Below are 15276 nucleotides of genomic sequence, written 5' to 3'. Positions count from 1 at the left end.
AATTTTGTATTCCAATGTGATTTCTGTTTTGACTTAGATCTTCCACCACCTTCGACAAGAGAAAGACCTCCTGGGTGTAAAACAGTGTTTGTTGGAGGATTACCAGAAAATGCAACGGAGGAAATTATTCAGGAAGTCTTTGAGCAGTGTGGAGATATAACAGCAATTCGGAAAAGCAAGAAGAATTTTTGTCACATTCGTTTTGCAGAGGAGTTCATGGTTGATAAAGCCATTTACCTTTCTGGTACTTCACATTCTTTAATGGATTTTCCTTGCTTCTCATTTGTATTTTGTGATGCTAATGTTTGCTTATTTTCTTAGCTTTTATCTCAGCAAGTCTTTCTTGAGCTCAGGGGCTGTAGCTTGGAGTGGCAAGGGGCAACTCTGTATTTCTCTGTGTCTGCCAAGACTTGTGCGTGGTTTTGTGTGTTGCTTACCCTGGAGCAGTTTGCAACAGATCCTAAAATTCACTACAGAACAGTCTTATTTTTGATTTACACAGGTTTATATAGTTTTGCTCACAGGTTGTAGAAAGAGAAGGGCACTAGGCCAGGAACGCTGCTGTTTTCCAGTGCCAATTTCTCTGATAGGCTGGCAATTTCATTGGCATATTTTTATAGATTTGCAGTGCAGCCTGAATAAAGTCTGCCTTTATGAGTACACATATTCAGTTACCGCATGGGTTGGATTCCGAGCCCCATCTGTAGGCTACGTCTGTTGCCTCCCAGGACAATGAGGGCCACAGAAACTCAGGTGTAAAATTTCAGAATCTCTTCTATTTTCCAACAAAGAAACAAAATAATAATGACAATAATAATAAGACTCTAACTTACAGGGAAAAAAAGAAAGAAGAAAAAAGAGGAAAACCAATCCTGCTTTCACATATCAGGCTTCAGCAACTGTCTGTGCCCTCTTAAGTTTACAGGCTCCTTCACATGAGGATTGCCTTCCTAACTGAGCTCTTCTTCACCTTTCTGAGCTGGATCCTGTCTCCTAGGGAGACTCACAAGTGTTGTTTTGCCCCACATGGAAGGTATTATTAAATAAAGAAGGGCCAGTGACTGCTCTTTGGCCAAGACAAGCTGACACAGACTCGCTTACAGCCACCCACCCTGTGTAGGGTGACCTTGAAGGGACCCACTGGGTCCATCAAACATGGAGCCTGGGAGGCAGCTAATAGTTAGATATACCTTGTTTGAGCCCCCACCCTGGTCATCTTCTCTTTAGCAGTAAGGACATAACCTCAATGTCCTGTAGGTATCTATGGGAAGCTCACATAGGTAGAAACAAGTGGCCTCTCAAATTGCAGAAGGAAAGGAAAGGAGAAAGGAAAGGAAAGGAGAAAGGAAAGGAGAAAGGAAAGGAGAAAGGAAAGGAGAAAGGAAAGGAGAAAGGAGAGGAGAGGAGAGGAGAGGAGAGGAGAGGAGAGGAGAGGAAAGGAAAGGAAAGGAAAGGAAAGGAAAGGAAAGGAAAGGAAAGGAAAGGAAAGGAAAGGAAAGGAAAGGAAAGGAAAGGAAAGGAAAGGAAAGGAAAGGAAAGGAAAGGAAAGGAAAGGAAAGGAAAGGAAAGGAAAGGAAAGGAGAAAGGAAAGGAAAGGAAAGGAAAGGAAAGGAAAGGAAAGGAAAGGAAAGGAAAGGAAAGGAAAGGAAAGGAAAGGAAAGGAAAGGAAAGGAAAGGAAAGGAAAGGAAAGGAAAGGAAAGGAAAGGAAAGGAAAAAGGAGAGGAGAGGAGAGGAGAGGAGAGGAGAGGAGAGGAGAGGAGAGGAGAGGGAAGGGAAGGGAAGGGAAGGGAAGGGAAGGGAAGGGAAGGGAAGGGAAGGGAAGGGAAGGAAAGGAAAGGAAAGGAAAGGAAAGGAAAGGAAAGGAAAGGAAAGGAAAGGAAAGGAAAGGAAAGGAAAGGAAAGGAAAGGAAAGGAAAGGAGGAAAGGAAAGGAAGAAGGAAGGAAAAGAAAAAGAAAGAAAGAAATATCTGATCTTTTGAAATATGTGGTCAGGAAAAAACTAGCTCTTTTGTTTCACAAATGGTTTTGTGTTTGGGTTTGTGGGGTGTATTTTCTGACTTGGCTGCTTGCTTTAACTATCTGTTTGAAGAGCTACAGAAAATTATGAGTTTTATGAGGTCTATACAAAGATGGCTTTGAAATATTGCTGTATTTTCAGGTTTCTTCCATATCTTCATTCCATGCTGGTTTTTTAGTTTTTTCTTTTTTGTTTTTTGTTGGGGTTTTTTTGTTAATTTTCACTTCATTTCTTCTTCTGTCCTCATCCTCTCTTTCCAGTTTCCATCCTTTTCATCTATTTCTTTATTCACTTATTACTTCCATAATGCTGTAGTTCATTGGGACAGATTACAGGCATCGTAGTAGTAGGAAGCAGCCACACATTCCCCAGCTTCCAACTTCTGTCTAAGGGGCCCACCTCTACAAGTAATGGAGCAGAGGAGGGGCACATTGAATTCAGTCAGAGCTGGTATTACTGTGTATGATGAACAAAACAGTGGCAAGAAGAGCAAAGAGAAGCTCAGAAACATACAGTCTGTCACCCTGGGCCAGAGCCAGTGTGCCTCTAGCTCATTTTCCCATTTCTCAGCAGTTGACTGCACCCTTTTCTTCACTCCAAGACAAGTTTTATTTTAATTTTATATGCCTTAAATCCTGGACAAGCAGATTTGATGATTAGAAGTCAGAAATTCTCTGTGCTGCCATGTGCCTTCGTTCATAAAGCACCAGAGTGTTCATTCAGGATAGGGAAACAAGTAGAGATGGAGGTGGCAGATTCCCTTCCTCATCCTGAATTTTCTGCCAGTTTATTTCAAAGCTCCTGGTGCGTCTTTACTTCTTCCATTTCCTCACAGTCGCACGGCTGTCTATGCTTCCTCTTACCGTCTGCCATCTTTTCCTCCACACCTTTTCTGTCTTTTAAAGCGTTGTAATTAGTGTCTCTGACCACAGCGGGAAAAAGTAAAAACAAACAAACAAACAAACAGGAGAGCTGTTAGGGAGGAGGAGGAAGAAAAACAGGGGCACACTGCAGCCAAGTTTCACTTCTTTTTACCACCAGCACTGGAATCTGCAGGTGGAAGAGGGAGCGCTGACTGTCCCCCACCACCACAGGGTAAGGAGGTCTGACACTAGGCAGGGTCACGTTTTATTTGTGCTGAAATATTGGCACTTTTTGACCAGTCTTGATTCCATTCGCAAACACAATGTGTTCTAAAATGGTGGGGATAAAGGATATTATTAATTTATTTTCTTTTCCTCATTAGAGACAAAAGAGATGTACCAACGGAATTTGTGGTCAATACAGTGTGCATGTTATATTACAGAAAAGTTATGCCTTTGATATCTGCAATATAATGATAAATTTGTCTACCTAATCAGTTTTATCTGTCTACCCCATCTAATCTCATCAAACTTTGTATTTATCCCATGCTTATCATCAGAATAGTGCAAGTGATTACAAACCCAGCAAGTAGTTTAATCACTGAGGTTTTTTTTTCTTTTCTATTCCCAAATAAACATGTATGAAAAGGAGACTGGGTAGAGATGGGTAGAAGACTATGATAAGAAAGATGACTTGAGGAAGGGCAGTTTTCGTTTAGCCCTGAAAGTTACATATTGATCTCCTGAGAAAAAGACTTTCTAAAATCAACATACAAGCCCATGAGAAAGTCCTTTCTCCAAACTGTATGTACTTTACTCTCGTAGCTGACAATTCAGTAGCTCCTGCAAATACTGATGACCCTAAACTTGGAAATATGAGACAAACAGGTGGCTTGAGATAGACCTCTTTATACTCCAAAAGCCTTTGTATGCATTTTTCCTGTGCTGATATTTTCCCCTGTGAGTTTCCATTTAGTACCATGCACTGGTTTTCTTTATGTTCTCGATAATCATCATCAACACTCTGAGATCAACTATTGGCCAGTCCCCAATATAGCAACATTCAAAGGTAAGTCAAGCCATGGAATTTTGACTAGACCTGTGATATGGAAATACTGTGTTTGATTTTTATTTAGCACCCTCATTAATTTTTCCTATTGCTGTTCCTTTAAAGTGAGGATCTTGGCGAGTTCCCAAAGTCTTTTCCTCTGCCATTGTATACAAAACTGAAATTAAAAATGACAAGGCTGGCAGGCAGTCAGTGCTAGCTGCAGTCCTGAGCAAAGAGATGGGGAAAGGGCTCTGTGAGGGCAATTCATTGCCCATGCGTGAAGGGGAGGCAATGGCAGGTGGTTCTCTCATACATTTAAATACCCTTGAACATCAATAAGGAGACTGGGTACTGGAAAAGACCTATCCTCCGAGTGACCCTGCAGCTCAGAGTTGCCAACCCAAATGGTTGCCTGCGGATCCCACATATGAAATAGAACCTGCCAGTTGTGCTCCCCTTGCTACACAGCATCTTGCTGGCTATTAACCCATCACAGAGTCTGTTCTTCACTGGCCAGGCCATTGGTCCTGTAGTGTCTGCAAAGCCTGATTTAGGAGGGTGCAAGAGGCCATGACAGGGATGTTTGCTTTTTTTGTTAGGAGAAAGATGCCCTGAGCAATCTGATCTGACTTTGAAGTAGGCCCTGCTCTAAGAGGGGGTTGGACTAGGTGACATGAAAGGTCTTTCCAGCCCAGGTTATTCTAGGTTTCCGTGCTGGTGGAAACCTCCTGGCTGGCTGGTCACTTTCAGTCTTAGTAATTAAACAAGAAGTGAGATATTTTCAGTGTGATTCATGGGCAATTTCAAAAATCTGTTAGTTCAGAGACACTTAAACTGTTTACCTAAAGGGAACCACAAAGTTGGTGAAGGGTTTAGAGAGGAAGCTGTGTGAGGAGTGGCTAAAGTCACTTGGTTTGGTCAACCTGGAGAAGAGGAGGCTAAGAGGAGACTTCATCACAGTCTACAGCTTCCTCACAAGGGGAGGAGGAGGGGCAGGTGCTGATCTCTTCTCTTTAATGACCAACGACAGAACCTGAGGGAATGGCAGGAAGATGTGCCGGAGAAGATTCAGGTTGGACATTAGAAAAAGGTTCTTCCCCAGAGGGTGGTGGAGCACTGGAACAGGCTCCCCAGGGAGGTGTCACGGCACCAAGCCTGACAGTGTTCAAGAAGAGACTGGACAATGCCCTCAGACACATGTTGCAGGCACAGGAGCTGGACTTGATGATCCTTGTGGGTCCCTTCCAACTCAGGGCATTCTATGGTTCTATGATTTGTCCAGTGCTACGAAGGGTTCTGGGTTTTGGACTGCAATTTATTCTATTTTTTTTTTCCATTGTCCCCATTTACTTCAAATGAGGGCCATTTTAGTAAAACTCAGCTTTGCCAGTGCACATGCAACCTGTTCTTTATTCAGATTAAATGTGGCTTTGAGGTCCATGAGAGCCTTGCATCCTGCAGTGCTGCATTACTCGGTCTGTCCGTGCCCAACGTGGTCATCAATGGAGGTGAAAGATGGGGGAGAGGAAGAGAAACTGTGTCTTCCTGGAAAGTACAGCCCAGCTGGGAGATCTAATTTTAGGTTCATGAGACCTGGCACCTTGACAGTGTCCTTTCACATTGCTGATAATGGCATTTTGACACAGAGCAATCACTATTTGAGGAACATAGCTGGCGAGTCGAGCTGGGAGGGGGCTAACATTTGTCACGGTTATCAGGGTAGTTGACCCCTTTTGGCTGGCCCCTTCATGCCTACACCTCTGTGGATAAAACCACATAATTACCCCCTCATTAGTTCAGGGCCCAGCTCTGAAAGGTCACTCACACTCTTTTTCTGCTGTGTCTCACTGAATATAGTGTATCTGCAATTCTTCCCTTCAACGCCTTGTGACTAGAGCTAAGTATATGACTACAAATAGCTTTCAGGGGGAAAAAGTTGTGTTTCATCCCCTGTACAAGGGGAAGCAGAGCAAAATAGAGGGGCTTTAAAATAAACAATCCCCTTTTTTTCCTTTCCTGTAATACTCAGTCCTATTTTACCCCAAGCTTGTGAACCTTGGAGACCAGGTTTGGTAAGTTTCATGGAGATTTTTGATACCTTCTGGCTTTGAAGGACCTCATAAATGGTTAGCTTGAGTTTTCTTCTGGGTTTGGAGTCCTCGCTGGGAAATGAAAGTTGTACCACTTCCTTACTGACAGGCTACTTAGCTGAACTCCACAAGAACTCTGAAAGGAAAATGTCAAATCAAAATGAACCTGGATTGTTTATTTTTTGGAAGAGCCACTACACGTGGATATTTAATGTCTTTGAAGCTATTGTCTTATATGTGCTGTAGTACAGACAGTCCCTTGTATTCATACAGCAGGATGTTTCTACAGCAGTAAAACAAACAGATCATACCCAGATATGCTTTTTTGCAAAGATGGTCCTAATTGACTACACAAGTTTAGCTTCGCTGTCCCTGGAGAGAGTTCAAAACTGAATTTTAACTGTGGTGACGAGGTATTGAAGCTCTTCAAACCACAGGCAAACCACAAAACTGAAAGGTAGGTTCTCTTGACTTGCTATTAAAACAGGCAAACACCATTTTTCCTGCCACTTCAAACAGAAGTTTCCTGCCCCTGGAGTTCTTATGCAGTGGTTGCAGCAGTGTGTGTTTCTGAAGAGCCTTCTATATGCCAGCTCAGCATAGGGTTCATCTCTGCAGCATTCCATGATTTTAGAAATCTCTGCTGGGCTGCTCTGCTTCTGAGGCAACAGCAGCGGATTGGCACCCAGAAATTAGAGCTAGTCCTGTGCAGGGTGGTTAATTTTACCTGTATCTGAGGGCTCTGTTTGCAGCTTTCTGCATAGTGTTTTCTCACACTTTCTCTGAATCAGCATTTTAAAAGTTAGAGAAACTGCTCTGCAAGCATCTTTGGCCTTGGAAATAAAACTTGGAAAAGATAAGTGCCCAGTGTATGTTTTTCCACATTATGGTCACAAAAAGCTCCTTTTATAGCTTTGGCAGGATTTGTTTGTCCTCTAACAGGAGTCAGGGGTTTTAGTTCAGAGCAGGGCCATGTTGTACTGCTGTGTAGCCCTGACAAAGCCTTTGCAGTCTTCTAGCTTTAGCTAGCCATGCATTGACTCAATTATGAATATGTAGAACATCTCTAAAGATGAGTCACAACAGGTTTCATTATTTGATCTGAAAGAGGTCTTACAAATGTCTAATACATCCATCCACACTTTTAAGATTACTTTAAAGAACGCTGAACTTAATTCATTTGTAGGTGGTTTATATTTGTTACCAGAATATTTCCAATAGGGAACTGGGAAGTAGTGTTTGCAACTGTAAAGCCTTAAAATTTGAGATCTAGCATCAATGCCACCACCCTCTTTGTGCCCCAGGAATTTATGTAGCACAATTTTCTAATCTGTCTTTGGTCATGATTTTTATAAAATTCAGCCTTTCTCCATACTTCCAATTCCTTTGGTAGGATGGAGAAAACCACTAAACTGCACATGAACTCAACAGGATTAGAGGAAGGCGGACTTTACATTCAGATCAAAAGAGGTCCTTTTCTAGTAATTGTTTTTTGTTTAGCTGGCATTTGCATTTATTAAGCTTGGGAGTATCAGGTGGAGAAATTACACATTTTGAAGGACTGCTAAACAGGCATGTAAATTCTGTTCATTTGGGTCAACTTTTTCAGCTCATCTACTGTGTTGGCAGGTGATGCAGAAGATTGTGAGGAAAAATGGGTGGATGGATATTTATTTTTCTGTGAAAGCACAACAATTGATAGATACTGGGTAGATATGTGGGAATCTGTTAGTGTATATTTTTACTTAACTGTATTTGGGGGGGTGGTAAGGAAAAAAAAAATAAGCAAAGAAGTTCTGCAACAGTTAATTCTGCTTGTTGGTTACAGGTTACCGCATGAGATTAGGATCTAGCACAGACAAAAAGGATTCAGGTCGCCTTCATGTTGATTTTGCTCAGGCAAGAGATGACTTTTATGAATGGGAATGTAAACAAAGAATGCTGGCCAGAGAAGAACGCCACAGACGCAAAATGGAAGAAGACAGACTGCGCCCTCCTTCTCCTCCGGCAATAATGCATTATTCTGAACACGAAGCTGCTTTGTTGGCTGAAAAATTGAAAGGTAAGCAGCATTTGATGCTTTTCAGTGTATTATTCCTTAAAAGCAGGAGCCATCCAGAAATCAGAGCAGGGGAGTGGATTTCCCTCCAATGTATTTCATCACTTGCCCTGTTAGCTTTCCCCCATTCCTCTGCCATTTCTATGCCAATGGCAATGATACTCACCCAGCTGCTAGAAATGTATAACGTCTGTCCATCCACCTGTGCTTTAACAGCTAAAACGCAACCTTCAGAATACTTCAGTGGGTTTTTTTCTACTCGTTTTCTGTCATCATCTACCTTAGAAACACTCTCATAATAAGACAACCTATTAAAAGCATCCTTCATATTAAAGGCCCGATTCTTAAAAAGTCTTTATTCCTTGACTACATGACATACATGCGACTGTCCCAATCCCTAGCATTTAAATTGCTCTCATGAACTACATTTCAATGTGCCCCTCCGATGCAGTGCTACACCTCATCTCTGACATGCACCACCCATTCTTTTATACCCCCTTCAAGGTTAGAATAACTTGTGCAAGATGATGTATTATGGTATGTGTTTGCTTGCTTGCTTATTTTTTTTTCTAGGCATGCTTAACGAGTTCATGTTTTTCAATGGTGCAGCTAGAAGATTCCCATCTTTAATAGTTAACGTAGGAAGTGAGAAGCAAAGAAATAAAATTATTCATGTTAAATATTTTTTTAAAAATAATCAAACAAGCAACTTTTCATACCCCTTAGAGTTGTATTTATTGCCACAAAGTGTTTAGCAATTGTGTTTGGCATTCTTTCCCCACGTGGTGGCCAAGCATGTTTTTTTACTGTGTGCCAGGTCACAAGAAACTGTGATTCTTGCCACTGTTTCAGAATCATCCAGATTAGACTTAGGCTATCTAGCTGTCAACACAACAGCCTCTGTTCTAACTATGAAACATGTTTGGGAAGCCGGAGAAGGACAGTGCAAAGTGTTGCATCCTTGGAGCATGGAGCAGAGATGCACCCTACTGTCTCTCTGAGTACTGCATTGCTCACCGTTAGTTGTTACTGCTATGTCGCTCTCTCGCTGTTTTTGTGGACTGATATTATCACCACATACAGTCCTCCGGTAAATAACTCATTAAGTAACTGGGAAATGTGTAAAATAACCCAGATAGATTGAACACCAGGAAAAAAGGAGGAAAGAGGACTAACTATAAGAATATTTAATTCTTACCTAGCTTCCAGTCCAGCTTCTCTAGAGGTTATACAATACAATACAGAGTTTTAGAGCCATCTGTTCCCAGAATCTGTTTTGAATTGAATATTTTAGGAGTTGATCTTTTATAAGGAAGTTTTTCTTTATGTAGTAAGGCCTAGAGGTTTCCTGAACTAAGCCAGACAATGTGAGAAGTCTGGACAATTTCTTCCGTATGGCTAGCCATTGCTTGGAGCAACTGAATGTGGGTTTTTGCAAGATGTTTAAGAAATCTATGTTAGCAGGGGTTTTCTTTTCATTCTGGGAACTTTCCATACTTAATCAAGACTTATTCCAAACATTTAGATCTTTAGTTATTCTGAGGGACATTTGACCAGTGCTTGGCATATAAGCACAAGTTTAATATAGAAATATTTTGAGCACGATGTAGACCAACACCATGTACATGATGGTTTCTCTGTAAATAAATAAAAAAAAAATTTAGAAACATACAGAATTAAATATAAGAAATTAAGAAACCAAAATGGTAATTTTATTTTTTATTGGTTAAAAAAATCACTAAAATCCAGCAAAAGAACATATTTCAGTTTTTAAAACTTTGCTGATTAACCATTTCCTTGTAGCGAGATTAATGGCACCAGCCCTGGATCTGTATAGATTGTTCCAGATGGAGAATGCAAAGCCACATTTATTCTCACTGTTCATGAGTTATCTCCTGTATTAGGTAGTCTAGAAAGCTGAGGTGTGGTTCAGGCATTACACTGGTCTACTTTACTTTTCCTATAGCATCGTAGCCAGTATCTATAAGGCAGTGTGATGGAATATTAGGGCTCCTCATGGACAACATGGATTCACCATATGAGCCCTTTGTGTCTTCCTAAAAAAGGAAGTAAAACAACACTAAAGAAACTTCTTTAACTCTGGCAAAGGGCCGTTTATCCCACCGTACCTTGACAATTTAAATGTGGACTTCAGTGAAGCTAACAGAAGTTACATATATGTACACACACATGCACACACACATCTGTAGAGGGAGGGAGGGAGGGAGGGAGGGAGGTAGGCAGGCAGATAGATAGATAGATAGATAGATAGATAGATAGATAGATAGATAGATAGAAAAACTTTGTGTCAAAATCTCAGACCTCTGGATATCCCCAGATTTGTGTTGCCTGGACATTTCATCCTAAAGAAAAGAAGGATCAAAATGTGTCTGCTGTTGGCATGATTTGCCTTGAAAGACTGGGTTTTGAGCATATGCTTTGCAGTCATTTTCTTAAGGAAAGTTATGACCTCCCCATGGTACCCACTTAAGGACACTCCTGAGCTCTGTTGCCAGCCCATGAGACAGAGTTGCAGGTGCCCAACAAGCAGGTTTCAGCTCCTGCAGTGCCTCCAAAAGTTCACTGAGCAACACTAGCTGAAAAGCAAGCCAAAATAGCTAAACATCTGTCATCCCAAGATACTGCTTTGCAATCACAGATGTAGACAACTTGGTCTGAATCCAAGCAACTTTTATTGTTAAGATAACCTTGGAAATTCCTGACAGCAAGGAAACCTGACGGTGAGCAGAGATGAACTAGGTTCATGAGCCAATCCCCTGTTGTGGTCTAGATATTTATTGAGTCTATAACAGAGGTGGCAATATCTTTTTTCACCTTGTGCAAACTGCAGCATAAGAGTTAAAGAAATCATTGGTTTTGTGTACCAGACTTAGCTGGAAAGTCTCACCTCAGTGTTGTCGACATATTCCTTGTCCTCTCATGTGCTGAAGTCACCTGGTACAGCAGTAGCTGCTGTAGAGAAGAGTAGGTGAGAGAGCACAGAGGATCTCTTGTGCCAGTTGGACACGAAAGTCCATTATAAAATTTCAGCCAGATAGTCTCTACGGGTATAGAGCATTATAGAAAAAAAGAAGGTGTTTCTCAAAATGCACTGCCTGGTGACTGGGGTTGGGAACTCACTGCATATGAGGCCTTGCATACCTGCAAAAAAATGAGGGTTGATGACTTGCTCTCCATTCCCCGCTCTCTGTGGACTATCCCAAATACCTTCATATCTGCAAAGAACGTGATCTGAACACTTGGTTATTGCAGAAATAGGGGAAACTGCGGACCAGTGTAATTTTTCACCACTTTCTAATTTAGATTGTGGCAGACAGGTGCTCGTTTATGGGTATCTTTTCCTTTTCTGTTTCTTTCTCCTTCTCATTCTCGTAGAATCACAGAATCATTTCAGTTGGAAGACACCCTCAGGATCATCGACTCCAAACATAGCCTAACTCCAGCAATAAACCATGTCCCTAAGAACCTTGTCTAAATGTCTTTTAAACATCTCCAGGGATGGTGATTCCACCACTTCCCTGGGCAGCCTGTTCCAATGCCTGAAAGCCTTCTCCTTCTCCTTCTCCTTCTCCTTCTCCCTGTCCTCCTCCTTCTCCTTCTCCCTATCCTTTTTTCCTCCATTAAGATCTTTGGGGTCCTGCAAATGAAATCCTTCATGTCTTTTTTCCCTGTTGGCTGTGTAGACATTTTTTTTCTGGACTTTTTTTTTCTTAGCCAAGAGAGTATTCACTTTATTTTCTCCATGTGCTGTGATGTTGTTCCTCTCCCTGTTCAGCTATTGTGCTTTGTTATTGCTGCTTTACACTCTGTGGCAGTGACATATTGCCAGTATCTTGGTGTAGGTCTCATGGATTTGAGCCTATAGCTCAGAGACAAGCCTATACTACCGACTATCATTGATTAAATATTTGCCCTGTGTTGTTAATTTGCTAGTGATTTTCTCTGCTGGTCACAGTCAGAGCCAAAAGGAGGAGAAGCCAAGGAGATGATAGTTCATAAAAAGGGAGATTTCCTGTATTGGAAAGATGACTTGTCACAAAATAATTGATTTAATTTTTTTTTCTGACACTCCCATGCACTACCATGAGAAAGTCCCACTCTTCATGGCTCCCACATATGAAAGGCAGAAGGGACCTGAGCCTGGATTATCAGAATGAAATTAGTTCCAGCATTCAGATTCGGTGGGTAAAATAGGGAAGAACATGAGCTCCTTCTCATACCAGGGCTATACTGATCAGTTTTAGGTTTCTACTACACATTCTAGGTTTGCAGGCTGGTTGGGAAAATAAAACCACTATTTAATTTTGCATGACAAGCTATTTTTGTTTGGGTTTTTTTTTTTTTGACCTTCCAAACCACTAAAGTAGGTTTGAAGGGGAAAAGAGAAATAGGAATTTGGCACCATTTCTTTCAAGTGGTAAAATTTCACTTTTTCAAAAGGTACTCTTCACATCTACTTTTTGATCCAAATATTCCAAAATTTGTAATAACATTGCACATAGTTTCATCAAACTATTGTCTGATTGCCATGAAATAAGAAAAGAGCTAAGCATAACTCAGGTTAACGAAACTTCTGGCCTCCTTTCTGACGTCCTCCTGCCTTAGGTAAAAATCTGTGTTTCCTCAAGAAATTCGTAGATGTTAGTTCTGGGTAACCAAGGTCTCTTACAATGTCTAAATGTGAATTGCCACACCAAGGTCTCTTACAAGTGTAAATGTGAATTGCCTTGTTAGAAAGCCTTTGAGAACAGTCCTGAGTTCTTGTTCTGACAAAACCAGCAGAATATTGTGTCTTCTGCTATTACCTTATAAAAAAGTGGCCTTTTTGTATGCTGGTTCGTTGCAGCACTTAGTTTGTTACGTGTCTTTGAGATTTTAGTTTCTTAGTATCAAATCAGATGCGCTGTTACTGCACAGTGAGATGTGTCAGTAGATATTTAGGATCAAATTTGCATACTCTGACATCTGTTTTCCTGGGTCCTTTATAAATGGTTGAGTAATGTGGTACCCAGAACATCACACAACTGGAGATGGACTGAACATTTTATCCTTAAGTGGAACGCTGCTCTGTCAGGTGCATTGGAACAAAACATTTTAATCTGCGTGCTTATGACATTTGTGTTTCAAAGCAGAATTTCAAACATCATAGTATTCTAAATTCAAGCATATCTGTACCTAATGGTATCATCTTCAGAAATCACTTCTTGGAAATAAGCTCCTTTTTAAAATACTACATCTGTCTTATTTGCTGCAGGTAGTCACATAGTTCCACCACCTAACAAAGACATCTCTTCACATCTGATTATCTGCTTTTTAAATGTTTTGAGCAAAGGAGACATAAATATCTGCAAGTTATATACAATACCCTGGAATTTACCTCGCTTTAAAGTACAGTGTTCCTTTATGAGCACAGGAAAGTTATTCATGTGGCTTTTCATTTAAAAAAAAATATAATTTGAAAAACTGAGAAACTGCTTCTTTGCCAGGCACTGTATTATCCCCTGAAGAGAGAACAGATTGGAAATTTAAATAAATAGATGGCAGTTACAGTAGAATGAACTATACCGGGGATGCATCTTGTGCAAGACTCAGGTAACATCAAGCCTGATAATGTCAACCCTTGCACATCGTTTGAAATATAAACAACATTTAATTGCTTGGGAAACAGGATCTTTCACTGACAAGAAAACCACGCTGTTTTCATTATCACTCTGTACTTGAGACCCTGACTTGTGGAGTGCTGCAGAAGTGGTGCAGAGAGGCAAGTCTCACACAGAAAGGATCGAATTCAGGGCAGGGCTACGTCAGAAGGGAAGGTAAAGCTGAGATCCTCCGAAAAAATCCAATGAACGCCAGATTTAATATCCGCTGAAATACTCCAGACCCTTTTTTTTTTAGCATAATCTTTTTTTAGTACTAGTATATCAAGACAGAGCCCTACTGCAGACATGTTTCGACGCTTGAGTCTCAAATCTGTTCACTCACCCTTCACATTTTTAGATCATCATTTTCTCCTTCCTTCTTCCATATGCTCCTGACATCTGCCGTGACACAATACATCTGGCTCCAAGGGCCTCGCTTGGGGGCTGTGAGCAGCCACAGTGTGAGGGCGCTTCTGTCTGCTGGCAGGGGAGCGTAAGGTGGGTTCAGCTATCGGCAGCCTGGTGACCCAATTCCCTGGGCACCTTCCTCCGAAAACCTACAAGAAGTACACTTGCTATTCAGCGCATTACTAAAAGTTTTCTCCCTCACCTAATCTGTATTGTATCAATGGAAATTTTAAGGTTTTTAATATAAACCCTCTTGATTAAATGTACCACACTGCAAAATGACTCAAGTTAATTACTATGAACTGGGAAACAGCAGCTCGCCTATGTGAAAGTTTGTGGTGTGATTTTAAGAAATAGGGAGGAAACTCAATACCTTCATAATTACTTTTTATTGGAAATAATGGCATTAGCAGGATAAGATAATGGATTTCTGTGTCTCATATGAAACACCCACCTCTGGAAGAATCTTGCATGATTTCATTTGGAAGAAAGAGTTTGATGATACAGGTGGGAGAGAGTACCTTTTAAGGTATCCTTTTAGTGTATGCATATTTTTATCAAATCTAGTTCTAGTTAGTCATTTATTACATAACTGGAAAAGTTTCTTGGTTATAGCATACAGCTAAGTTTTTTTAAGAAACAGTAAGGTGGATATTAATCATTCTTTAAAAGAACCCTTTGGCAGTAAGAATTTGTATTCCTTGATTCTCACTTATTATGCAGTGCCATTGGGTTAAAAATGTTATTAATCCCAAAAGTACTAGACTGATGTGTGTGTTGCACAGCACAATTATATAAGGTATTTGAGCAGGGGAAAAAAAAGAAGGTGAGGGTAGTAGACTGGAGAGTTGTGTTTCTAGGTCAGTGGCAGATACTCTGTGCAGGAGAAGCTTTTAAGCCAGGAGAAAAATAGGTCGTCATTGTGGCACCAAAAGTAGCGTGTGATGGGAAGCAAATTGTTCCTGATGCACAGGGGAGCTGGGCTGAACCTGCTGTTGAGAGAGGTTAGCAAACCTTTTCCCTGACCTGATTCACCCACAGAAGTCACCCACTGTGGTTTATTATTTTTCTTGTTGAATTCAGACTTGGCAGTTTAGAAATCTTAGTTATAGTCTGATAAATTA

The 15276-nt window shown here is 40.9% G+C and overlaps 1 protein-coding gene across 1 annotated transcript in view; it reads left to right on the top strand.

The window, feature by feature from the left end:
* ENOX1 (ecto-NOX disulfide-thiol exchanger 1) overlaps positions 1-15276 on the top strand; it is a gene marked incomplete at its 3' end in the record, with an annotated part of 139593 nt that overhangs the window by 35811 nt on the left and 88506 nt on the right. The window contains exons 3-4 of the mRNA XM_080363364.1: positions 38-244; positions 7851-8084. Of these exons, the coding sequence (XP_080219490.1) occupies positions 38-244; positions 7851-8084 (441 nt within the window). The remainder of the gene's footprint in view (positions 1-37; positions 245-7850; positions 8085-15276) is intronic.

This window comes from Nesoenas mayeri, assembly GCF_963082525.1.
Source record: "Nesoenas mayeri genome assembly, chromosome: 1".
In the NCBI taxonomy this organism is placed as follows: Eukaryota; Metazoa; Chordata; class Aves; order Columbiformes; family Columbidae; genus Nesoenas; species Nesoenas mayeri.
This window is presented reverse-complemented; position numbering and strand designations above follow the sequence as displayed.